Here is a 25,831-nt window from a genome sequence, read left to right as displayed (position 1 = left end):
AAAGCAGCAAAATCATTATTTTTTAGGCCTGGAGCAGCCTTAGAAGCCATCTAGGTGAACTGTTATCACTTCTTCAAGGAGGAATCTGAAAACTAAAGGCTTAACGTTTACCCACAGTTACAAAACAGTTCAGGCAAAGCTTGGTCTAAAACTTCTAAATTTTGATCTTAGTGATATGTATGTAGTCATTTGTTTATTCCTGTATTCATTTATTTATAAGTCATATCCTGCAAACTTCCAATAGAATATTAAAGTAATATCATAGACATGTATAAAAATCCTATAAAAATAGAAAAAGAAATGTACACACATACATATGCACACAGACTGTCTACGAGTTAGCACATCTGCTGTCCAATATGAGTCATTAACCACAAACAGTGACTCATTGGTATTGAAATGTGCTTCAAGTATAAAATAACACACCAGAATTCAAACTTCACTAAAAAAAAAAAAAAAAAAGAATCTCATATTTTTATATTGATGTATATTGATTTTAATTACATGTTGAAATAATATTTTTGATAATCAAGCTATGTAAAATGTATTATTAAAATTAATTTCACTCATTTCTTTTTACTTTTTAAGATGGCTTCTAAAAATTTCAAATCACATATGTGGAAAAAAATCAAATATGTGACCAGTGTTGTATTTCGACTGGACAGAAGTAACCATTTAATGTAATTTCTGCCCTTGAACACTAAAGTTAGCTCTTAGCTTCTGAGAAAAGGAAATACGGGTTAGATAATTCTCCTTATCTGATTAAAGGAAACTTGCTTTTCCAAGAGGGACAAACATTTTCCTGGTATTAAATTACAAAATAATTCATCTCTTGGATCATACACAGGCAACATTAGGCAACAGGGGATAATATCTTCAACCCTGTTTTTGGAGAAGATGCAGAAACATTCGTCCCTTGATTATTTTTCTTTACTTTCCCTCAAAAAACAAACAAACAAAAATCCCTAAGCATCTTGATTAAAAAATACATCAGGAGAAACTTTTCTTCAAGAGGCAAAGACACTGAGGTCTGATTATGTCTGTCCACTTCCCATCCCCCCATGATACACATTAAAATCCTGAAAATTCCTCAGAGTAATAAATGGACATAATGTCCATTATATTCATTTTTTCTTTGCCACTGAGATTTTTAAAATCTCACTGATTTTCTTCTTGTTTTGAAAGTATAGTTATTTTTCACAAAATATATTAATATGTAATGGGCTTATATTTTCTAATGAATAAATAATTTTTAGATTTATTTTTATTGAGGTAATATTGGTTTATAACATTATATGTTTCATATGTACAACATTATATTAGATCAGTTTCTTATTCAAATATCTGTAGTCTCAACGGAGTTTTCACATAATGTGAAGAACAGATCATTCAAAGATGGTTTCTATCACACACTGTGCTGTTCTCAGAGCGCAGTCTTTGCTGTTTTCTAGATGTCTGTCCTTGGGTAAGCTGCACTACTGCTCCCCCATACTGTGTCCTTAGGAAAATTGTCTCACTGAAACTCAATTTCCTCAAATGTAAACAGGAGGTGGTCACAACTGCTAGCTGGGTTGTTGTGAAAGCCAGAAGTAAAGCAGAATGTCTCTGGCACCTGCTGAGTGGTCAAGAAATGTTGCCCTGTTGCCTCTGCTATGGTGGTTGTGGCTCACTGAAGCAACACTTTATGTTCTGGCTACACCAACTTCCTGCTGCAGCAGATTATAAATGTATCTCGTATTCATGCCAAGACAGAGGTCACTCTTCCAAGGCTCCTCTCCTCTGATGTTGATAAATAGACTTGTACTCATGCTAGGATGGAGGGCCACCTCAGTGCTGCCATGTGATTTTGATGTTTAGAAACCTTTGAGGGAATTCTGCATCCCTTATTTGAAAAAATAGGATCCTAACACTAGCTTCTACCAACTGCCTCTCCATGTGGCACCATTGTGTTGGTCTAATTCAAAGAGAAAGTAAGAGGAATTAGCACCAGCTGATTCAAGAAACCTCTTCTACTCGTTCCACTTGGCCACAAGTGAAAACATGGAGACCAAATCTGATGTGCTGGGTATCTTAGGTGGTTCTTTCTGCAGCGGTTTCCATATAAATGAAAAGAACAGACCTGTTCTTGGTACCCCGTTTCCAACACTGTCTCTCATTCTATTTGTCCTACAGAAGTAAGAGCACAAAATTTGAAGGAATCACACCGTATGTTTTAACACAATAATGTTAGTGAGAATTGCTTTGTTCTGTTTCAACATTAGTCCTAAACGTCAAAATATCTATGTAATTCTTTATGAATAACTCAAAGAAAGTCCCCCTGCACAGAGTGAGCACTTGATAAATATTTTAGAATGAACCCAATTCATCCTCCTTTCTCTTGGAACCAAAGTGCCATTTTGGGTGGAGATATCAATGAAGTTGGTTCAGCCCCCAAAGAAATTTATTTTAATAACAAATCTTGCTATTAAAAGATGTCAAGAAACAGAACATGTCAGCTGGGAGTGTTGCTGGCCCATGACATCCGCAAATGTTCTCCGTTGTCAATCTACATCACACAGAAGCAAAATTCATCACCTTTTCAACTCCCCCTACAGAATCATCAATGCAGCAGAGTGTACAGGAGAAATGTAGCTAGAAATTACTTTCTACATGCCACGTAAAAAAATAAAAGCCTTAAAAAGTCCTTATTAGACATTGTTTCTCCCAAAGGGGGATTATCATTCTCTCCACCGCCACTGCCAGGGCCCCCAGCCTCCTGACATTCCTTTTCTGCCACTACCTCTTTCTAGAGCAGCACAAATTTCATCTACTTTCTGTGTTTGGAGACCTTCTGCTGCTAAACTTGTCCTTGGGGTATCAGCCTCTGTCTCAAGTGGTTTATCAAAATATTTATTTCCAAACAGAGTCTCTAGGAGGGACTCTGGTGAGCAGCCCTCCCTCCACCTTGCTCTGACCTACATGTTTTGTAAGTCAAGCTCTGTATCTCTGCAGATCGGAACCCAGCAGCCCTGATCATGGTTCATCAACAATTGAGCAAGACCTTGCTGCCCTGGATGCCGAAATGACCCAAAAGTTAATAGATTTGAAGGACAAACAACAGCAGCAGCTGCTTAATCTTCGACAAGAACAGTATTATAGCGAAAAATACCAGAAGCGAGAACACATTAAACTGGTAAGCCTGAAAAATGTGATTTCTGTTTCTATAGCTGGAACCCTCTTTTCTATAGAAAATTTTTGATGCCCTTGGATAACATAACAGGAGACAGCAGCAGGTCTGGCTGGCACTTTCATTTCGCTTCCTGACTGAATAATCTTATTTTGATGCCAGGTTGTAGAGGGAGAAAAGAGGCATTTCTCAGATCCATATTGTGACATGTGATTTAACACGTGCTTAACTTAAAAGCAGGATCAGACCCCAGTACTTCGATTTTAAAAAGCAATAAAATCATCATTTCTTAGAAATGGAAATTGCATAGGCCAAATAGTATCCATCATACTGATATTTTACAAACCCCACTATTCCAGTATCTTTACCAAGTTCCTCTCTGTTCTCCAATGAAGCTATGTTTTATTATTTTTATTTTCACTAACTCATGTTTGGGCTATAGTAGTTTTTTGGGATTTTTGAAATCACACAAGATAATTACACACTTATCTTTAAGAAAATTAAGAACATGCTGCAAATAAATGTTTACTTTTTATGTAGTAGTGTAGCTTTGCAGTGATACAAAGAGAACTGTACAGTCCACTCTCCTACATTTAGAAAAGTCAGTATTTAAGTGGCCTGTATGGAATGTTGTCTACCCAATTCCTGAGGCTCCCTATGAAAGGAAATGCCATTATCTCCATGAATTATCAGTTTTGTCCTCCAAAATGTTTTCTCAGGAAATGTGAAAATCTATTGTTTTTTAAATTGAAATATAGTTGATTTACACTATTGTGTTAATTTCTGCTGTACAGAAAAGTGATTCAGTCATATATATATGTGTGTGTGTGTATATATATATATATACATATATGTATATATATTCTTTTAAAAATTCTTTTCCATTATGGTTTATCACAGGATATTGAATATAGCTCCCTGTGCTATACAGTAGGGCCTCGTTTAACCATTTTCTAAAAAATACTTTTCATCTGCTAGTTCCAAACTCCCAATCCGTCCCTTCCCCACCCCCCCTTGTCAACCACAAGTCTGTTCTCCATGTCTGTGAGTTGGTTTTTGTTTCATACATAGGTTCCTTTGTGTCATATTTAATTAATTAACTTATTTATTTATTTTAATTTTTAAAAAATACTTTTATTTATGTATTTACTTGGCTGTGCCGGGTCTTAGCTGCAGCATGCGAACACTTAGTTGCAGCATGTGGGATCTAGTTCCCTGACCAGGGATCGAACCCAGGCCCCCTGCATTGGGAGTGCGAAGTCTTAGCCACTGGACCACCAGGGAAGTCCCTGTGTCATATTTTAGATTCCACATATAAGTGATATCATATGATATTTGTCTTTCTCTTTCTGATTTACTTTACTTAGTATGATAATCTCTAGGTCCATCCATTTTGCTGTAAATGGTGTGATTGCATTACTTTTATGGCTGAGAATATTCCATTGTATATATGTACCACATCTTCTTTATACATTCATCTGTCAGTGGACATTTAGGTTGCTTCCATGTCTTGGCTATTGTGAATAGCCATTAGCCATCGGATATGAACATAGGGGTGCCTGTATTTTTTTGAATTATAGTTTTGTCCAGATATATGCCCAGGAATGGGATTGCTGGATCATATGGCAAGTCTACTTTTACTTTTTGAGGAACCTCCATACTGTTTCCCATAGTGGCTGCACCAACATATGTTGCATTGTTGTTGATGGCTTGACACAGAGTAGGGACATGATAAATGTTTGGTGACAGATAAATTAAATGAATCAAGCAATAAAGTAGCCTTGAAAACAAGCTTGTGCCAAAAACAAGTGAGTAAGCTTAACAGAAATTAAAGTAGTGTACCCAGGGGAAATGAGTTCTCAAAGGTGTTTACATGACCTGTTCATTTCATTGCTAAAGGCCTGTCCATGTAAGAGAATTCTGAGGCTGTTTCTGCTTATAGGGTGCAAACAGTGGATGGTTTAGTCATGACTATATAATAGATGGATCAGGGTACTGCTGTCATTGTAGTACTGGTTCCCAATAACAGTATGCAAATGAGCAGGTCAAAATCACCTGCTTATCAAAAATCAGATTCCACTTGGTCAGGTAGTGTCAACTTGAGCATGCATCAGAATCACCTGGAGGGCTGGTTAAAACACATGTGGGCCCTACACTGAATTTCCAATTCAACAGGCCTTGTGGAGGGCTGGCAATGCTGATGCTTCTGGTCCCAGGCCCACACTTTGAGACCCACTGCTCTATACCTAAATGTGAGGCTCAAGGACTTATTTTTAAAAGCTCCATATGCTTTTGATAGGCTGCCTTGTTTGTGAACTACTGAAGTAAAATCAAGCAGTGAAAGAACATGCAGGCAGAGGTCAGGTTTAGTGTAAACCAGGGATTGCCTTGACAGACCTGAGAAAATCCAAGTGAATTTTAATGGGAGATAATAGCTTTGGGAGCTACAACCACTGCCGTCTTTCTTTCTCAGTACCCCATCCCTAGGACTCCAGAAAATAATAACAATAATAGGGCTTCCCTGGTGGTGCAGTGGTTGAGAATCCGCCTACCGATGCAGGGGACACAGGTTTGTGCCCCGGTCTGGGAAGATCCCACATGCCGTGGAGTGGCTGGGCCCATGAGCCATGGCTGCTGAGCCTGTGAGTCCAGAGCCTGTGCTCCACAACAGGAGAGACCACAACAGTGAGAGGCCCACATACCACAAAAAATAAAATAAAATAAAATAAAATAACAAGAACAATAATAAAAATTAAAATAGCAACTGTGTATTGAACACACCCAATGGGGCCATATGCTGTGCTAAACCATTTGCAGAAATTGTCTGATTTAATACTCACAACACTGGCATTTGGTACTCTTTTCAGCCCATTTTGCAGATTAAAAACTTACAGAGAAAGTTAGTGACTTTCCCAAGTTTCCACAAGCAGAAAATGGAGTAGTTGGGATTTGAACTTGGTCCTCAGACTCTAGAGCCCCTACTTTATAACCATTGTTCAGATGCCTCCTAATTCAGATCTCGTGCCAATGTTCTCAGATGACCTCACATCTACTCACACAGAGCACAGAACACACACAGCCTACTCCTACATTAGGATGGCTGAGATACCATGCCTCTCTCTTTTTAAACAGCTTTATTTCACATTCCTTGCAATTCATGTATTTAAAGTGTACTGTTCAATGTTTTTTAGTTTATGTATATTCATAAATATGTACAGCCATCACCAATTTTAGAACATTTTCATCACCTCAGGAAGAAATCCTGATTCATTCATTCATCTAGTCAACAAATACTTAATAGACAGCCACTCAACAAATACTTTTAAATAGTGGAGGATAAAAATTACAGTCCTAGCCTTTATGGAGCTTATATTCTAGATGTGAGGGGGAGACCATAAACACAATAAGTTGGTAAAATATGTCAGTTGGTAATAAGGGCTTAGGAAAAAAAAAAATCAATCCCAAGTAGAAAACTAGGGAGTGGGTGTGGGGGAAGGATGAGGAGCGTGGTTTGAAATTTTCCATAGCATACCAGAGAGGTACTCACTGAGAAGCCAGAATTTGAGAGAGGAGAGAAGGATGGGCCCATGCAAACATATGGGGCAAGATTTTCCCAGGGAGAAGGGTTAGCAAACTCAAAGACTCTGAGTTGGGAATGGGCCTGTGTGTTGGAAGAACAGTAGGGTGGCCGTGTTGGAGGAGGACTATAGGGTCTTAGGTCAGAGAGATGGGACTTCTGGGGCTGGAGACAGATCTCCCAGGTCTTGTAGGCCCCTTGTGGCCTCTGTGTTCCACTCAGAGCACAATGGAAGCCAGTGGAGGGTTCTGAGCAGAGGAGTGATGTGATCTGAAGTAACTTTCACAAGGACGGCTCTGGGGCCAAGCTGGGAGTACATGGTGAGGAATGGGGCTCCAGGAAAGTGCCATCCAGAAGCACAGTTCAGAGGAATAGCAGCCTGAGAGTTAGAAGTCCTGGGGTTCTCCCGCAGATTACAGAAGTTGACTAACAGTGTCAATGTTACTTCAAAGATGAGGCAATCCAGCCATAATCATCTGAAGTTTCCTTAGAGTGCCAACCTCTGGCAAGATCTATTCCCCAAGGAAAGAAACATGGCAATTCATAAGAGACATGGCAGAATAAGAGGGAAGCCCAGTACTCACAGAACATTCCTGAAACAAGAATTAAGAGTGTGAATTAACACAGAAGCCCAGACATCCCAGAAAGGCCTCTTGGGAAGAAGGAGACTTGAGTTCGGAAATTAGATTCAGAAATCACAGGCAACAGCTACACAGTCTCAGAGTTCTGGGAGGCATACGTGAGGGTGAGCACCTCATCAAATCCCACCAGATGGGGGCATGAAAAGCTGTGCAACAGATTTTCCCCTGAAAGAGGAGGTTGGCAGGGAAGTGGGGAAGACCAAGATGAACTTATAGGTGGGAAAATCCCACCCAAAGGGCCACTGGAGCTGGAGAGCTGGTGGAACTGCCACTCGAGGTGACAATCTCAGAACATGTGCCTCTGCCTCTTTTTCCCCAAGAAGGAATGAGTGTGTCCACGATGAAAGCTTGAAAGCATTTTCAGAAAAACATACATATACATCCAAGCCAGCCTGGCCCTTTCAGGCCAAATATAAGCGACCTACTCAAAATGCTCCATCCTTCGCCACTGTGATTGTGGATTTGGGTTTAGATAAAGTGCCAGTGCCCTTGAACATACCTGTATGGGCCTTTGTTAAGAAGGCTAAGACCCAAACACCGGGATTTAGAACCACACAGAGTTTATTTTATGGTCATTTCAGGGCATCCAGAACTTATACTACATGCCTTTAGCTAACATGTGGCAGAACTTTCTCTCAACCCCATTTGTAATAACTACAAATTGTTCTGCCAGGAAGTCTTTTGACTGAAAGGCACATAGAAGTGTCAGTTCTATCTTTGGTTGTGGTTCTGAATTACCAACAGGCCTCTTAGGCTAAATTAGAAAAGTGGAAGTGTAATTAAAAAGCAAGTAGGCCCCAGGTAAAAAGGAGTATTTGGGTGATGCAGAAAATTAGGCAGAAGATATTTTATCTCCCAAAATTGCTTTGGGAATTAAATGCAAATGTGAACCCACAGTTCAAGGATTGAGAAAGAAACCATGGCATCAATAAACTCCCTGCCAAATGTGCATTACAACTTAATAACTGCCAAACCCTCTGATAGACACTGGAGGTAAAGATGAGGAAGGCGTGGCCAGCACATGCACAGGGAGCATGTACTACAGTCATTAGTACCATGTGATAAATGAAACCATAGACAGCTATCTGCAAACTGCTATGGAGACACAGATGTGGGAATAATTTGCCTAACCATAGAAATTAATAAACACCAAGAGAATATTTTTGAGATAACTTTTCATGTTATCATAGGAGGTGTTAAATGCACACCAAGCTTCACAGACTCTGTAGCTCAAAGGACTCAAAAGACTTGTTCTACCTGTCTAAATAAGAATCATCATCTTTAAAATTCTACATCCAAGCAGCTCTGCAGCCTAGTTACTCAAAGTGTGGTCCCCAAATCACCTGAGAGCCAGCCTGTTAGACATGCAGAGTCTCAGGTCCCACCCCAGACCTGCTAAATCACAATTTGCATTTTGATAGGAGTCCCAGGTGATGTGTTACACATTCACATTGAAGAATCAGGTTTAAAAGCCATTGATCCTTATCTCTGTTCAAAATGCATTTAAAAATAAGTGTAAATTTCCTCTTGGTTGAAATAGGAAATACATCGTGCTCTCCACTCTTCTTAGCTTGACCATCAAGCTGGATGGTTATCTCTTGGTGACAAAGTCACAGGTCCTATGGAAATCACTCCTGTGATTTCCTGCTTGTGTTCATTACAGAAGGAAACAGTTATTTTCAGTTAAGGGTGAGTGAAAATAAAGATGTAATTCCCCAACCCCACTGAAGTTCTTGCACCCCCTGAAATCTCCTCATAGATATCTTGGGGGTCTGTGGAGCCCAGTGAAGGATCTCTGTTCCAGGAAAGAGCTCTGTGGTTGGGGAATATGCTCTAACTTACCTGTTTTTCATCAACTGACATAGGTTGACCCTGGGTTTTGTCATAACATTAGGGTAAGGTCTTAATTTTAAATGTGAGTTTGGTAAGTGATAGAAATTCTTAGGGGGTCCCTCTGAGGGTTCTCGATCACTCTCAGAACCAACCCCAACATCACGTTCAAGGCTTAACATCCATCGCCTAGGGAGAGGAGGTTTTGTGGTGACATCTATGGGGTCGCTTCTCAGTTGCCGCAGGGTTTGACCTGCCATTTTGTCTTCTCTTTTCTTTCTCCTTTTCAGTGGCATCAAGAAAAGATTTCCTCATTCTCTCACAGCACCATACTCTTTATCCTCTGCAGAGGCTTGTTTTGTTTTGCTTTACTTCCTACCTTTTCTCCTCTTTCTCGTATTTTGTCTCCCACGTGTTTCAAGCCCATTCATTTCCCCTTTCCTTCACATAGACCTTAATGGTTGGGATTCTTCTTATTCATCCTCCTGCCTGTCCCACCAGCAATCATTCCTGGGGCTCAAACCAACACTAGTACCTGTTGAGCTGAGCGCTCCCTATTCCCTGCCAATCCTGGGGAATGAAAGTTGTGTTTCACAGTGAAAGCTCTGGGTGGATACTGACTGGCTTCTAATGGAATGGCCCATCAGATGTGAGTGGTGATGAGTCAGGGTCTGGAGTCAAATGTCCTCATTTCTGGCCACTGTTCCCCCAGAGTAGCTGTGTGACCACTCAGAATTTCTGTTTTCTCATCTTTCCAATGAAGATAAGAATAATCCTCACTTTATTGAACTGTAAGGAGGAATAATGAGATAATGTGCACAAATCATTGTTTTTATTGAAAGCCCCCCACCTCCGCTTTTTTTCTTACAATACGTGAATTGGCTAGGAAATCTTGAGTTCAAATATAAATGTGTGTTTGCAGTTTTCAACATCCTGCTACAGCCTGCGGGTGCTCACCATCTTCCTTTTTGATGATTTCTATTAGCACCATTTGCTGCTGCAGCCTGTCTGAGAGCCAACCTTGAATTTTCTCACTTCTATGGTCGCTCAGCTGAAGTATATGTGCCAGGAGTAATTGCAGTGTCAGGAAGTAACTAACTCTACGGTAGTGTGATCTGTCTTCCTCCAATATTCTGACTTTAATGCGGGATCATCTTTCTTGAGAAATAAATGATTTAGCTTTTCGGAAAACTTTACATTCTCTACCAAACAAGAAATGACAAATAAATACAAGACTTTAGTAATGAAATAAAGAATGAAACAATTTGTCAAAATGTGTTCTTATTTGTTAATTTTCCTAATCATCACTGGGTAACCCTAATAGAACTGATTTGTTCTAGAGATAGATAGATAGATATGGATATAAAGATAGAAATGATATTTATCTTCATTTCTATTGATTTAATCATGATCAAATATGAGCATATGTGTGCAAAAGACCTAAATAGACATTTCTCCAAAGAAGATATACAGATTGCCAACAAACACATGAAAGAATGCTCAACATCATTAATCATTAGAGAAATGCAAATCAAAACTACAATGTGATATCATCTCACACTGGTCAGAAGAGCCATCATCAAGAAATCTACAAACAATCAATGCTGGAGAGGGTGTGAAGAAAAGGGAACCCTCTTGCACTGTTGGTGGGAACGTAAATTGATACAGCCACTATGGAGAATAGTATGGAGATTCCTTAAAAAACTAAAAATAGAACTACCATATGACCCAGCAATCCCACTACTGGGCATATACCCTGAGAAAACCATAATTCAAAAAGAGTCATGTACCAAAATGTTCATTGCAGCTCTATTTACAATAGCCAAGATATGGAAGCAACCTAAGTGTCCATCGACAGATGAATGGATAAAGAAGATGTGGCACATATATACAATGGAATATTACTCAACCATAAAAAGAAGTGAAATTGGGTTATTTGTAGTGAGGTGGATGGACCTAGAGTCTGTCATACAGAGTGAAGTAAGTCAGAAAGAGAAAAACAAATACCATATGCTAACACATATATATGGAATCTAAAAAAGTGGTCGTGAAGAACCTAAGGGCAAGATGGGAATGGAGACTCAGACCTACTAGAGAATGGACTTCCTCACAGGGAGGAGGAAGGGTAAGCTGGGACAAAGTGAGAGAGTGGTAGTGTATGTATGGACATATATACACGACCAAATGTAAAATAGATAGCTATTGGGAAGCAGTGACATAGCACAGGGAGATCAGCTTAGTGCTTTGTGACCAGCTAGAAAGGTGGGATAGGGAGGGTGGAAGGGAAGGAGACACAAGAGGGAAGAGATATGGGGATATATGTATATGTATAACTGATTCATTTTGTTGTAAAGCAGAAACTGACACACAATTGTAAAGCAATTATACTCTAATAAAAATGTTTTTTAAAAAAATGAGCATATATCCATGTGTGTATTGCCCATTTGTATTCCTTTGTTCTACAAACTGTTTATATCCATTGCCTACTTTTCTGTTGGATTGTCTTGTTCTTTTGACCCACAGAATTTATGCTATCTTTTAGTTTATTATTTTTGGGGAGGTTGGACAATTTAGAGAGCATAAAATATGCTTATATAATTGTTTAAGTCAACGTTATTGAAGGCCTACTGTGGTCCTCATACTGGTGAGGGTATTCCTGTGGACCAAGCCTAAATTTTTTCTCTGCCCTCAAGGACTTACCGTGGTTAAGAACACAGGTTGTGAAGTCAGATGGACCTAGTAATAGTATACCCATCTTTATCCATTAGCTTTGTTGCATAACAAACGCCTCAAAATTTATTGCCTTTAAACAACAACTATTTACTTAGCTCATGTTTCTATGTGTAGCAATATGAGCTTGATTCAACTGGATGGATCTTCTAGTCCTGGCTGGGCTCATTCATGTGTCGGTGGTTCAGTTGCCAGTCACTTAGAGGCTCTCCTCCTGAAGGTTGGCTGACTGTCAACTGGTCCAGGCAGATAACTGATACACATCTCTCATCATCCAGCAAGGCTAGCCTGGGCTTCTCCATGTGGAAGTTGGAAAGGATTCCAAATGAGAGCAAGCAGAAGTAGGTAAAGTCTCAACAGATCTTACAATTTCTTCCTCCAAGCAAGTCGTAAGACTTGCCTAGATACAAGGGATAGGGAAATAGACTCTATCTCTTGTTTAGAGGAACCACAAGTCACATTGCAAAGAGTGTGAATGCAGGGAATGGTGGAGAATTAGGCTTTTTTTTTTTTTTTTTTTTTGCAAAAATCAACACATAGCCCTCATCGTTTGGATGTGAGATTCAATAAAATAATCCATAGAAACTTAACATAGTGCCTAGAACATAGTCATCTTTCTTTACCAAAGGACAATTTGTACAGGATTTAAAGTGAGGAGACAAGATTTTCACTTTTAGTTACATAACTTTAGCTAAATCATTTCACCTCTTTGAGTGTTTGTATCCTTGTTTCTAAATAAAAATTTGTACAAGAGTGCTTGTAAAGTTTCCCTCTAACTATAATGCTAGTTTCACTTAGTTTATAGAATGCAGAGATGATTCAACTCTCAGATCTATTAAAATAATAATTAAGGATTTCAGTTTAAAGCAATTAAAAATCTTGTTTTTACTTTTGTGTGCCCACAGTTATGTCTTAGTATATTTTTTGTGTTAATTGATAACTATTTAGGTAAGATTGAGGGAAAAGAGTCAGTAAACAGAACCCATCCCCAAAGGCAAAGAAAATAATAATTTTGACTTGCATCAACTTAAAGAAGCTTAAAGAACAGAAGAAATTCTGCTGAAAGGAAAATTCCAAAATAGAATTCACAAGTCTGACAATTTAGTTTGTGCCCTCTGGAATTACAAAACTCATTGCACTCCATCTGGTAAGTGAGAGATGTTTGAAACGATATATTTTGCATTAAGGAAAAAAGAAGCTGACATGCTTTGCTACTCATCTTCATGGGCAGCTCTTCTGGTTCTAACTTTCAAACAGACTATTGAAATATTAAGCCCTTGATTTATTGCATTATTTCAGTTACAAACCACAGGACAAATCACGTCTCTTTTAGTCAAGTCTCCTTTCTTAATTATTTGAAAACCTCCAGTTTGAACAGTATGATTATTTTCCCACATCTGAGTGATAAGCAATATTTATTTCATCTATTCTAAATTAAACGGTCTTGATATCTTTCAGAATTATGAAGCCTGATCCTGAAATTTTGGTGGTTTGTATTTTTGTTTCCAATTGGTTTAATTAGATATAATGATCTCAACTAACTTGATCCTATACAACCATTTTCTTATTTTCTTTTAATTTAATCAAAAATCCATAATTGTGTCATATGTGATACTACACCAACTTTTCAAAAACTCTTATGAGTAACTTCATTAACCTTTTATAATTACAAAGGGGTAATTCTTTGCCTGTTATAAATTTGTACTTGAATCTATATATGAATCATTTTAAGTGAAACTTCTTTTATCATAAAAAATGAATTCCATTTATCATTAAAATAAATATTTCATGGCCATAAATATCTACTTTTTATGATTTTCAGGACATTTAAAAATCATCATTGAATTTTTTAAAAATTAAAAACACACATAATATAATTTTACAATTTTGCTATATTTTACTGATCAGGAAACAAGGCCCAAGAGTTAAGATGGCAAAACCCAGGCATCATCTAGGATGATAAAACACCTTTACTGGAAATTCCTTTATCAAATTTCTTGATTTTTTTTTAAAGTTTGAAGATATTTCCAGTTGATAGCCTTATAAAAGAATACCAGAAATATCATTCAAGGGAGTATGCTACATTGACCCATTTATATTTCCCAGAAAGCTAAGAAGCTGACATTTACTTTGGCATATTTTAGAAGTGAAAAACAATTTTAAGTGCTATAGATTCATTGGGCCAACTTATTGACATTGACTAGGAGTCATGCTCAGATTTTCACTTTCATTTATTGCTTTGCCCAGCAAGTAAAAAGAAAATTTCAAGGATTCCTTAAACCTTTAGATTCAAATAAGCAGCTATAAATTCTGTTTAGATATGGAAATTTAAAAAGAAATGAATTTCATAGGTATGAAAGACTATCTCAGAAAAGAATCAAGGTGGTTGGTCTTTTAGTCCAAGACTTTCTGCTGCTTCTGAGAAAAGAAGTGAGCTGGTGGGGAACATAAGCTCCACCTGGACAGGACTTCTCTGCCAACTCCCAGTTGGACCATCAATACACAGTATCCAGCACATCATAGGTTCTCAGCAAATATTGGTGGAATGGATGAATAAATATTTTTCAATTTGAATGGACAGGAAACACGCCAGTATAAAAATCCACCTAGTTTTAAAATTATCAGTAATGCGTTTAATCAGTAGATCATTTCTTAGTTTAGAAGCATCATAAATTAATTCTTTGTAGAAGAAAAACAAGCAATTTATGGTGAAAACTCAGAGTGGATTCTTTGACTAGCAGAAAAGAAGGCGTTACCTTCTCCACTTATGATTGAAGGGAGAAGGAAGATGAGTTTGCCTGAAGTATGTATACTCTACATTTGGCTCTTTGCACATTTTCCCAAATTGTCCTTCTTAGAAGAGACTCTAAACATGACAATTTCTGTCCACATATTTTTTTTTATCCCTTTTAAGTTAGAGTCAAGGAATTAGTCGCTTCTTTGGAAACCATTCCCTCACTCTCCAATGATTAAGCTAAGTGAAATTCAGCATGGAGCTGAGAACAAGCATGAAATTATATTCCCCAGAGCTTTTCTTTTTCATTACATAAAAGGTTTGGAACATTTAACTAGGAGAGTTGTCATGAGTGGTAAACAAACAAGCAAAATAATTGAAATGTCTATTCCTTTGGGCCAGAAAAAGAAATCTTATTAAAAGTTAAAATTAAATGTTGTTTACTGCATTTCAGTTTACCATGTACTCTGGACTTTTTTCCCCCTAGGAATTCTAAACTAATTTTTTGTTCTTTCCTATCTTCAGTGAGTCTTGTGGCTAATATATGATTGAACGGTTCTTTGAGTAGAGCCTGTCTGCTAATAAATACACCAAAGTGAGAGTACTCTTAGATCAGTTAAAAGGCACTTAAATTATTGTGTGAAAAATCCCTCTTCTGGGTCCGATTTTCACACCTCATGAAATAGAAACCCTGGACCAATGCTCACAGGTTCTTTCATCTTATTTGGAGATTAAGGAGTAAAATCTTTATTTTTGTTTTTTTTTATTTTTATTTTTGTCGAGATTCCCTTGGTTACAAGTGACAGAAACCTATATTGGACTAACTTAGACAAGAATAGTATATACTAGAAAAGTACATAGGGGGAGGTCATGTAAAGAAGGGTTGACCATGCACACAGGAGAAGGGAAGGGATAAAGAGACGCCTACCAAAAACCACTCACAGCACTTCCTATGTTTGTCTGTCTCTGTCTCTCTCCCTTTCTCTCCTGATTTTCTCTGCATATCAGTATTATTTTTGTCCAAAGCAGCACACAGGCTTCCCCTTGTCAGAAAATATAGGCATCAACCCCTCCCAAGTTATATTTCTTTCACTAATGACAGGTTGGAAAAATCTTGGGGCATATCTTGTTAGTGTGATATGATTGGCCAAGCTTGCAACCTTAGACCAATCACCTGTGTCTAGAGTCGGGGTATGACTGGTCCTACTTGGATCTATGCCTCCCCGGACCAGTTGCCTTGGCCCAGGGATGGGCGTAAAGAACACAGCAGCTCCATGGAAACCACATTAGGCACAGAGCCACTTCTCAGAAAGCAGAGGAAGTTCTTTCTGAAGTAGTGTTGGGTAGAGAAAACTATAGTTGAGCCCCACACTCTCTCTTTTTACGGTAAGAAAGAGATAAATTATTAACACCTATACGTAATCTTATTGCCAGTTTAATGTGAGTCTGACAATAGTGTCATATTATTAACAAAGTCATAATATTAATCACTCTGCCTCCTGGACTTTAAGTAGAGGAAGTTTAAATGAAAACAGTAAATGCTGTAAGGGCAGAATTATAGTAAGAGTGATCCTTTGAAAATAGCTGAAAAGGGCAGAATGTTACAGGGAAGGGTCTGCTGTATGTGAGAGTTGGGGAGACCAAGGGGAGCTGAGCAGAGTGGAAGAAAATTTGTCATATTAAACACAGAGATATTGTCCTTTTAAAAACATATTCTTTCGGATTCTATGAAGACACTATTTTCATTAGTTTCATGCAAAAGCCACATTAAAAAAAAAAAACATGCCTGGATTTCACAATAAGGCATTTGTTCTTAAAGGAACAAAACTTAGCTTGTTAAATATCAAAATTACGTAGTTTAAGAAGTATTTTCAATAAGACAGCCCATGGCTTGGACATGATGCACCATAGCCATCACCAAGGTCCGGGTCAATGTGGTTCTTAAACTTAGCAGATTTGATTCACAATAATTTTTGAGTGCCTATTTTATGTAGAGCCTGGTGTCCAAAAAACCATATTAAGAAAGGATGCATTAGTGACATACTTTTCGAGAGCAATAATAATATACATACACACAAAGGCAAATATGTATAAGTGATATCGAAAAAACCAGTGAAGGACTAAGGACTAGAGTTAGCTGGGCAATCAAAGGGCAATTACCAGTGGCTGTTTAAAAAGGAAAGGGGCATAGACAAGGGGAGACACTGGCTAGTGCCTACTCCCTTATCAGGAGTTGAGCAGCACAGTCCAATGGAATTTCTGCAGCCACGGGAATGCCCTACATCTGTGCTGTCTCTCATTCAAATGGGAATATCATCCAGGTGGAAAAATAACATGAGAAAAAGTATAGAAGCAGGTATGTGCCCAGGCAGTCTGAGAGTAAAATACTGCCTAGTTTATTGACTATGCTGAATGCTAATCAGGAAAGGAAATTTAGAGCTGGAGTCTAACGTATTTGAGGATAGAGAGCCAGTTAAGGCTCGGGACATACAAAAAATACTATTTGGGATGGAGTAGAAGGACTAAGGAGAGACTGAGAGCAGGGAGAGAATATTTGCCAAGTCCAGACAGGAGTTAACGAGGAAGTACAACAGAGCGCTGTTAACACAAAGCCAAGAGATAACATGGTGACAGGAGAAATGAACAATTCTCCAGGACTCAACAGACGGGGAAAGCACCCAAGAGGGCAGTCAAATGTAATGCACACTTTTAACCTGAGTGATGATACTTAATGGGAAAATACGATGACTTGCCTTCTGTGAAAGATGTTGAGATGCTGGCGAGCCATCCTCAGCTAGAGATGTTCAAAGGCAGTTGATGCAGAAATGAATTGAAGCACTTAAAAGAATCAGAGAAGAGTGACTGTGGGAATTGCTGGAGATACTGTAAGTGAAGGAAAGAGAGCTTCTTATGAGAGTGGTTGGCAGCTGGCATCCTATCAAAAGGATAAAGTCACGATTCCCAAACCATGTGCCACGTCACTCTGAGGCACCACGTTGAACTCACAGGGGCATTGTGGGATATTTTATGTTTTTGAAGGAAACAGAGCAACACCTGTTGGATTCTGTGCAAAGTACTACTATTAAGTTATTTAGACCTAACCATTTAATAAATACATGGAACTGTTCCTTTATTTCTTTTGGCCTAGGGGGTGCCATGAAAAAATTACTGACATCCTAAGGATACAATGAGCTAAGAAAACTTATGAATCTCTAGAATAATAAAAGTACAGTCCTGAGACATGGCTAGTGAGTTTAGTAACAAAAAAGTTTTGGTAATCTTAAAGCAAAATCAGGTAAATGACGGTAGTTGGAATGGAAGAGATGGTGGGGTTGGAGACTGTGGCAGTGGGGCATTGCAGCTGTGGAAGCATCCGTTGACCTTCCATTTTAGGGATGGAAAGCAAAGGAAGGTCAAAGGTGGAACAAAAGTTCAGGGTTCTGGGAGGATAAGAAAATAGAGACATGTTTTTAGGCAAAGGGAATGAATGTATCCAGTGCAGAAGAAAGTTTGAGAGAAGAAAATGAAATTGTGGCCCTCCCACAGGGAGAAGAAGATGGGACAAAAAGTAAAGGAAAACCTTCCTCTGGGAAGGAAGGGTAAGGAAACCAAGCTAAGAGCCTATGACCTGGTTTATTAGGAATTGCACATGTGTCTTCTCTTCCAGCTTTCACAACCACCCCGGGAAGGAAACATTATCCCTGACTCAGAGGTGAGGAAGCTGAGTCTGGGGTAATGAAGACAATGCAAATAAAGTTCTGCAGCTCTTTTGAGACAGAAAAGAGGGAATTTGAGAGGGTGCCTTAGAGACTGGGTGGCTTAAACAAGGAATATTTATTTCTGACAGTTCTGAAGGCGGAGAAGTCCAAAATTAAGGCACCAGTAGATTTGGCGTCTGGCGAGAGCCCACTTCCCAGTTTATAGAGAGTTTTCTTCTAACTGTGTCCTCACATGGTGGAAGGGGTGAGAGAGCTCTTGTGGTTTCTTTTACAATTATGGTCACTAATCCCATTCATAAGGGCTCCACTCTCATGACCTAATCACCCAAAGGTCCCACCTCCTAATACCATTATACTGGGGGGTCAGGATTTCAATATATTTATTTTGGGGGGAACACGAACATTCAGTGCATAACAGAGGGCTTCTTCTAAACTGTCTCCATCTTTCCCAATAATGTGCACATGAATTTCCTGGGAATCTTGTTAAAACACAGATTTTTGTTTAGTCCATTGGGTTAGGGCCTGAGAATTTGCATTTCTGCTGTGTTCCCTGGTAATGCCAATGCTGCTGACTCCTGGACCATATTTTGAGTAGCAAGATCTAGAAAGCCAATAAATCAGCTCAGTGTTTCCAGAATAATGTCAGGTCTTTAGTAGGCATTTGATAAATATTTGTTGTGTGGCTAACTTGAATAGTTTAGATAAAGGTGTGTGTTCTGGGAGCAAAGGAGGTGGGAATTAGTTCTGAGAAGAATAAAAAACAGGTGCAGATGGTGCAAGGGAGGGGCAAAAAGGAAGGCCAGGGGATGCAGCAGACAGGAAACTGTTGCAGAACCTTGAGGGAAGTTGGTGCTGGCAGTTGCGTGGGGGCTGAAAACAAATGGAAATAAAACTCAGAATCAAGTGGGTAGAAGGGCTGGGAGATCTCAAGCTCAGTGACTTCATTGCCTGGATGTTGATGTTGCTGCGGAAGAGGGCAGGAGTGGGGAGGAAAGCTGTAAATGTGAACAGGTGCTGCCATAATCAAGAAAAGATTCTTGACTAGGGTGAATGATGGAGATGAGAACATGGAAACAGAAGCATGAATGTCACTGAATTCAGAAGTTTCCTGGGAGGCTTAGCAGTGGCTATAGAAGGAGGGCGAGCTCACTGAGACTCCCTAAATATGGCAAAGAATCCACATCATCTGCGGAGATTTTGAAAACACTGACTCCCAGGCCCTAACCCTAGACATGTGGAGTCCATAGGCCTAGAAACAGGCCTGGAATGTGCATTTTTAAGAAGTTGCTCACAAGGGAGTCTGATGTTGCCGCCAAGGTTGGGGCTCCCCTGATAACCCTCTGTAACTCCTTAGGCTGAACAGGGGAGGAGAAAGGTCCTCCGGGGAGGTGAAGGTGCTGTGAGAATCCTCAAGAAAAAGGTCAGAGTCTTTGCACAGCGAGATTTTAAATCTAGATGGTTTGATAAATGGCATTACTAAACTGCAATATTTCATGATTTCTTTAATTGTGACAGCCATGATCAGGCAACCTCTTTTGAATGATTTTCAATGATTTCAAATAAGCTTTCTGCTGGCCCAAGCTCCAGTTAATATTTGTTCAGATTTAATCCACTTTACAAATGAGTGCATCAAATTTCATGTTAATGTCAAGTTAATGTGGATTCTTTATGGTAATTATGTGAGAGAATTTCTCCCTCGATTTCTTTTATTCTCTTAGATAAGAAGAGGGTTGTTTTTTTTTTTTTCGTTTTTTTAACATCTTTATTGGAGTATCATTGCTTTACAATGGTGTGTTAGTTTCTTCTTTACAACAAAGTGAATCAGTCATACATATACATATGTTCCCATATCTCTTCCCTCTTGCTTCACCCTCCCTCCCACCCTCCCTATCCCACCCCTCTAGGTGGTCACACACCACCTAGCTGATCTCCCTGTGCCATGCGGCTGCTTCCCACTAGCTATCTGTTTTACATTTGGTAGTGCATATATGTCCATGCCACTCTCTCACTTCATCACAGCTTACCCTTCCCCCTCCCCATTTCCTCAAGTCCATGCTCTAGTAGGTCTGTGATTTATTCCCGTCCTAAAAGAAGAGGTTTTTAAAACAATTTCTAAAATCACAACAAAAGGCAGCTTGGGAGAGTGGTGAAGGCCACAAGCTGCGGAGGCTGATTTATCTGGGTTTGTACCCAGCTCTGCCAAGTACCACCAAGTATGCGAGCCCAGAACTTGAATCCTGTGCATCAGTATCTTCATATGTAAAATGAGGACAATAGCTCTTACCTCACAGGACAATTCTTAGGATTGAATAAGTTAATACATTTAAAACTCTTCAAACTATGCCTGGTATGTGTAAATTACCAATTAACGTTTGCTAGTGTTATGATTATACTGCCTTGGTACAGTCATAGCTACTATACATACACATATATATATATATATATATATAACTCAGTCTGCTGTATGTGAGAATCTCCATCTCTGGGGAACAGAATGGACTTTTCATAGGAAGTCCACACCATCTATTTGATGCTCCAGTAAGAAGGGTTGAGTCCAGTTGCTATTGCTGCCTGAGCAATGGCAGAAGGTTCCATAAATTCTTCATGTAGAATAAAGAAAGAGAAGTGACTGGAGGGCACAATTACCCTCATAATTGACAAGCATTTATTGAACACCTACTGAAGGCTAGAAATTGTGTGGAGGGTTTAAGATATGAAAACACAGTCACTGCCCTCTTGAAGCTTGGTCTGATAAGAAAATAGATGCAAGACAATAAAAGAATTGCTATCATGGCAATGTATTCAAAATTCAAAATGGTAGCACAGAAGAGAATTTCCAGTGTTCCTTGGAAGTTACCCACACAGGACACAAACATCAGTTTCTAAGATGGGTAACTCATGTCATTGTTGAAGCAATTAAGCAAGGAATGAAAGCTGGAAACCTAGAATTATAATTTACAGTTGATTACATCTTACATTTGTATCACACTCAGTTTTATTTTAAGCTTCATAGTACCTCCAAGATATAAAGGCATTTATTATCTCATTTATAACCAAGAAAATGTAGGTTCAGAAAATATAGGCTCCATGACCAAAGTCATAGTTGTAGTGAGTCATAGAGTGGGGATTGGTACCTGGGCCCACACTGTTCGTTGTCTTTGTACTTGGCAAAGACAAGCTGCAGTAACTAACCCAATAATTTAAGAAATCCTGTTTAATTAGAAACAGATAAGAAGAAGAATTTCATATTAAAACCTAGATAATGTAATGGTTGAAAATTATGTCCTTATTGCCTATGTAAGATGTCTGAATGATTTTAACTATTGTTTTTTTAAAATTAATTAATCTTTGGCTCCATTGGGTCTTCATTGCTGTGTGTGGGCTTTCTGTAGTTGCAGCTAGTGGGGGCTACTCTTCGTTGTGGTGTGTGGGCTTCTCATCGCAGTGGCTTCTCTTGTTGTGGAGCGTGGGATCTAGGTGTGCGGGCTTCAGTAGTTGCGGCTCACGGGCTCCAGAGTGGAGGCTCAGTAGCTGTGGCGCAAGGACTCAGTTGCTCCGCGCATGTGTGATCTTCCAAGACTAGGGCTCGAACCCGTGTCCCCTGCACTGGCAGGCGGATTCCTAACCACTGCACCACCAGGCTAGTCCCTTAACTACTGTTAAACATCAGATTTTCTAACCTCAGATACTCTTGTTTGATGTGGAGGGGGAGGAAGGGAAAAGGTGCTTTGTTTGTGATCATGTAAAATAGCCAACTTGCATTTTCTTTCCTCAGCTTATTCAAAAATTGACAGATGTTGCAGAAGAATGTCAGAATAATCAGTTAAAGAAGCTTAAAGAAATTTGTGAGAAGTAAGCCTTCATTCTCATTACAATGGATTTGTGTGTGTAAATGTATTAAACACCAATTGCTATTTGCTTGACCATTTTTCCCCTTTACTTCCATTTTGCCTTCAGAGAGAAGAAGGAATTAAAGAAGAAAATGGATAAAAAGAGGCAGGAGAAGATAACAGAAGCTAAATCCAAAGACAAAAGCCAGATGGAAGAGTAAGTAGAAAGAACCCCCTTTCTCCCACCTTTTACCTGAGGATTATTCTACATCAGAATAACAGCTTCCAACCATACAAAGACACATCTGTGAAATTTCTCCTCTAATCAACCTTTTTGAATATCCCTTTTATAAGGTTTTTCATAGTGAACTCAAAGAGCAGTTCAATAAAGGATTGAGGTGCCCACAGGGCCTGTAGGTAAAGGCTGAGTAAAGATCCACCCTAAGGGAAAGGCTAAATCTTCACTTCTGATTATTGTCAGACAACCCTCCTGGCATTTAGTGAAAACAGAGCTTGTGCTTTGGGTGGAACCTGACCTTTGTTCAGAGCTGGCAGATTGGTACCTTCCTTGCAGCAGTAAGAAAGATGTTGAGAGTTCTGTAAACTTTCATCTGGAAGCCTGAGGTTCCCATGTTTGTTGATGATGGATGAGTTCATATAATGATCTCTTTGTCATTTGCTTTCAGGGAAAAGACAGAGATGATCCGGTCATACATCCAGGAGGTGGTGCAGTACATCAAGAGGGTATGCCATACCGATGAATCTCTCTCTCTTTTGCAAACCATGTATGAATGTTTGATAAATACCATGTGAGCCTATGGAGAGAAAAGCCATGCTTCATTGTAACTCTTTATTACCAGCACCCCGCAGAGCTACTTCCCAGAGCAGCCAGTCTGTAATCAGTGTTTCTGCAAGTTTAATTGCCAACCTCTATGTAGAAAGGTTCATCTGAAGATAGATGTTAAGAATCATTTCTAGAGTCAGGAACCCAGAAACATGATGTCAAAGGGACCTTCTGCAAAAGAACCTTTAGTTGTCACCAATGGTAGAGAGGTGGCAACCTCCAAAGGTTTTTCATTAATTTTTAAATTGGTATTATGGACATTTTCAAACATTAACAAAAATATGAGAATGATATAATCCATCGATCATCTCACTCCCACCCCTTGTGTACCCATCACCCAGCTTCAATACTTGCAGTCTCCTACCCTTATAAGGTCAGTTCTCAACCAGGATATGAAATAAACATATGCCACAGATCTGAAAAGCTTTTAATTTTTTTCTGAAAACATTAACTTGAATGTTTAGATGAAAATGACTTTCTTTGTAACTTTCTTATAGTTAGAAGAGGCACAAAGTAAACGGCAAGAAAAACTCGTAGAGAAACACAAAGAGATACGTCAGCAGATCCTGGACGAAAAGCCCAAGGTAAACTGAATGGAATAATAATACACAGTGATTTCATTTTCTTTCCATTTAATTAGAATAAAACCTCCCTAGTTCAGGTATGTCTCACACAGTCTCAGACCAGTTCTTGCATGTGAAACTCATGTAACTTTCTCAATGATGGTAAAAATCTTGATAGCAATATTCAGTAAGCACTCATCACTGGTCATCTTTAAAAATTGCAAATGCACAAAACCCAGATCCTGAGATTTGGTTTCAATTGGTCTGGGATGTAGCTCAGGCATAGATATTTTTAAAGCATACCTCCCCCACCGCACCACTACCACCTCCCCACCAGGAAAGAGAGACAAGTTTCTTCAGCTCTAAATAGATGATGTAATATTGTAATGGCAGACTCTGTCCAGCAGAGGTTGTCTTGTACCAAAGTCACCCTGGTTTTTAATCTAACAAAATATTTTCATAAACCAGCAAAAAGCAAGTGTTTTTTCCCCCATAATAATAGTTTATTGGGACTCCACTTTAAAATTACCTTATGCTTATTTGGCCAAAATCAATCATTCCATGAATATTAACTTTAAACCAACTGAATATCTGTAAATCAAATACTTTCAGGTTAGCATAATCTCAGTTTTGGATCATTCTATCCATTTTGATTCATCACTGAATATTTTTCTGTTGTGAAAAACGTGCTTTTCCGTCTTCCTGTTCTTCCATCTGCAGTTTAAAATATCTACTCTAAAAGGCACTGCTATTACATTTCTGCAAAGATCAAATGTTAGTTTTGTTTCATTGTACAGTCTGTTCAATACACTTCTTATAGATTGCTTGTGGCTAATTTAAAATATATTTTTGTGGTTGTCTCTGCTCTTATTTATTGGGCAGAACATTTATTTAATATTTTTAGCACAAAGTTTTTAGGCTTGGGAATATAGATTCTCAAACAGTAGTGAAAATCTAAGAATTAATAATTATTGAGATATGCTGTTCATTTTTATGTTTTTTATATAAATAAAAAGTTATGTTTTTAATTTTTATATAAAAAATACATGTTTTTTTATAAATACAATTTAAATATTCTTAGCCACCCTCTCAAGTTGATTATGCATTAGCAAGGTAGAATACCTTTTAACATAATTTTAGACTTTGCAGTATTTTCCATTTAGGATTTATTTTTTTTTAAATGCTCAAATGTTTGGAGCCAAAGATCCAGGTTTGGCTGAAATTTCAGAAACACCTTAAGAATAATGAGTGACATATTCAAATACATACATTTTCAATCCATGTTGTCTGAATTTCAGTTTGTCTTTACTTTGTACACGGGTATGGTATACTTAGCTTATGGTTGATATTTCATTAGCCAATTTTTATATTTCTAAAACATCTCTCCTGGAAAATATTGTTATTCCCACACAGTTTTGTTTTGTTTTCGTTTTTGTCCAAAAATGTCAACTACTTTACTCATAAATAAAATGTAATCACAAATGTGTTTAAATTACATAAGTCTCAGGATAAATAACCCTACAAAGATTTTATGTTACTGCTCTAGCTCACCATGATTAAAATCAAATTTAGTAGTAAATTTCTACATTGGATATAACCAAACATTAGAAGAACTAATAACTGTTGGATAATTTATCAGTCAGGGTGTGTTCAGCAGCAGCTTTACAGAAAACCCAATTAAAACTGGCTTAAGCAATAATATCATTTAGTAAGTCACATTACTGGAAATTCAGAGGTATTGAAACTTGAAGAATAATTAATTTAGTGGTTCAATAACCTCATCAAGAATCAGGGTATTTTTCAGAATTTCCACAGTGTTATCTCAGTTTATTGCCTTTCATCCCCAGGCTGTAAACCCACAGTCACAAGACAGCTGCCTTAGCTCCATGTATCATAACCTTACAGAAAACTATTCAAAGCCAGAAAAAGGAGTGTCTTCATCTTGTAACTGATTATAGATTTGAGGAAAACTTTCCTAAATCTCCTCAATAGACCTCCTCTCATTGGCTAGAATTGTGTCCATGTCCATTCCTAAACCAATTATGAGCATAATAATGTAATTTTCGTGATTGTCTTAGAGTAATTAAGACTTACTCAAAAGGGTACAGGGATTTCACCTTCTCCTCAATTTCACCAGGTACCTGAACAAAACTGATGTTTTCTTATCAAAAAAATAGAGGAGAGATAATAGTTGGGT

General features: G+C 38.4%; 1 protein-coding gene across 3 annotated transcripts in view; it reads left to right on the top strand.

Annotated features, from left to right (window-relative positions):
* The window catches only part of PLCB1 (phospholipase C beta 1), a 694,965-nt gene that overhangs the window by 603,475 nt on the left and 65,659 nt on the right, over nt 1-25,831 (top strand). For 2 of the 3 annotated variants that reach the window (XM_059039231.2, XM_059039234.2), the window contains exons 27-31: nt 2,992-3,172; nt 22,173-22,249; nt 22,355-22,444; nt 22,914-22,971; nt 23,569-23,655. In XM_059039231.2, the coding sequence (XP_058895214.1) occupies nt 2,992-3,172; nt 22,173-22,249; nt 22,355-22,444; nt 22,914-22,971; nt 23,569-23,655 (493 nt within the window). Of the gene's footprint in view, nt 1-2,991; nt 3,173-10,199; nt 11,202-22,172; nt 22,250-22,354; nt 22,445-22,913; nt 22,972-23,568; nt 23,656-25,831 lie in introns of those variants that run through there. The other variant, XM_059039236.2, reaches the window with a different exon arrangement.

The sequence above is a fragment of the Kogia breviceps genome, chromosome 14 (genome assembly GCF_026419965.1).
Source record: "Kogia breviceps isolate mKogBre1 chromosome 14, mKogBre1 haplotype 1, whole genome shotgun sequence".
NCBI lineage: Eukaryota > Metazoa > Chordata > Mammalia > Artiodactyla > Physeteridae > Kogia > Kogia breviceps.
The sequence above is the reverse complement of the archived record's forward strand: the minus strand, read 5'-3'. Positions and strand labels throughout refer to the sequence as shown.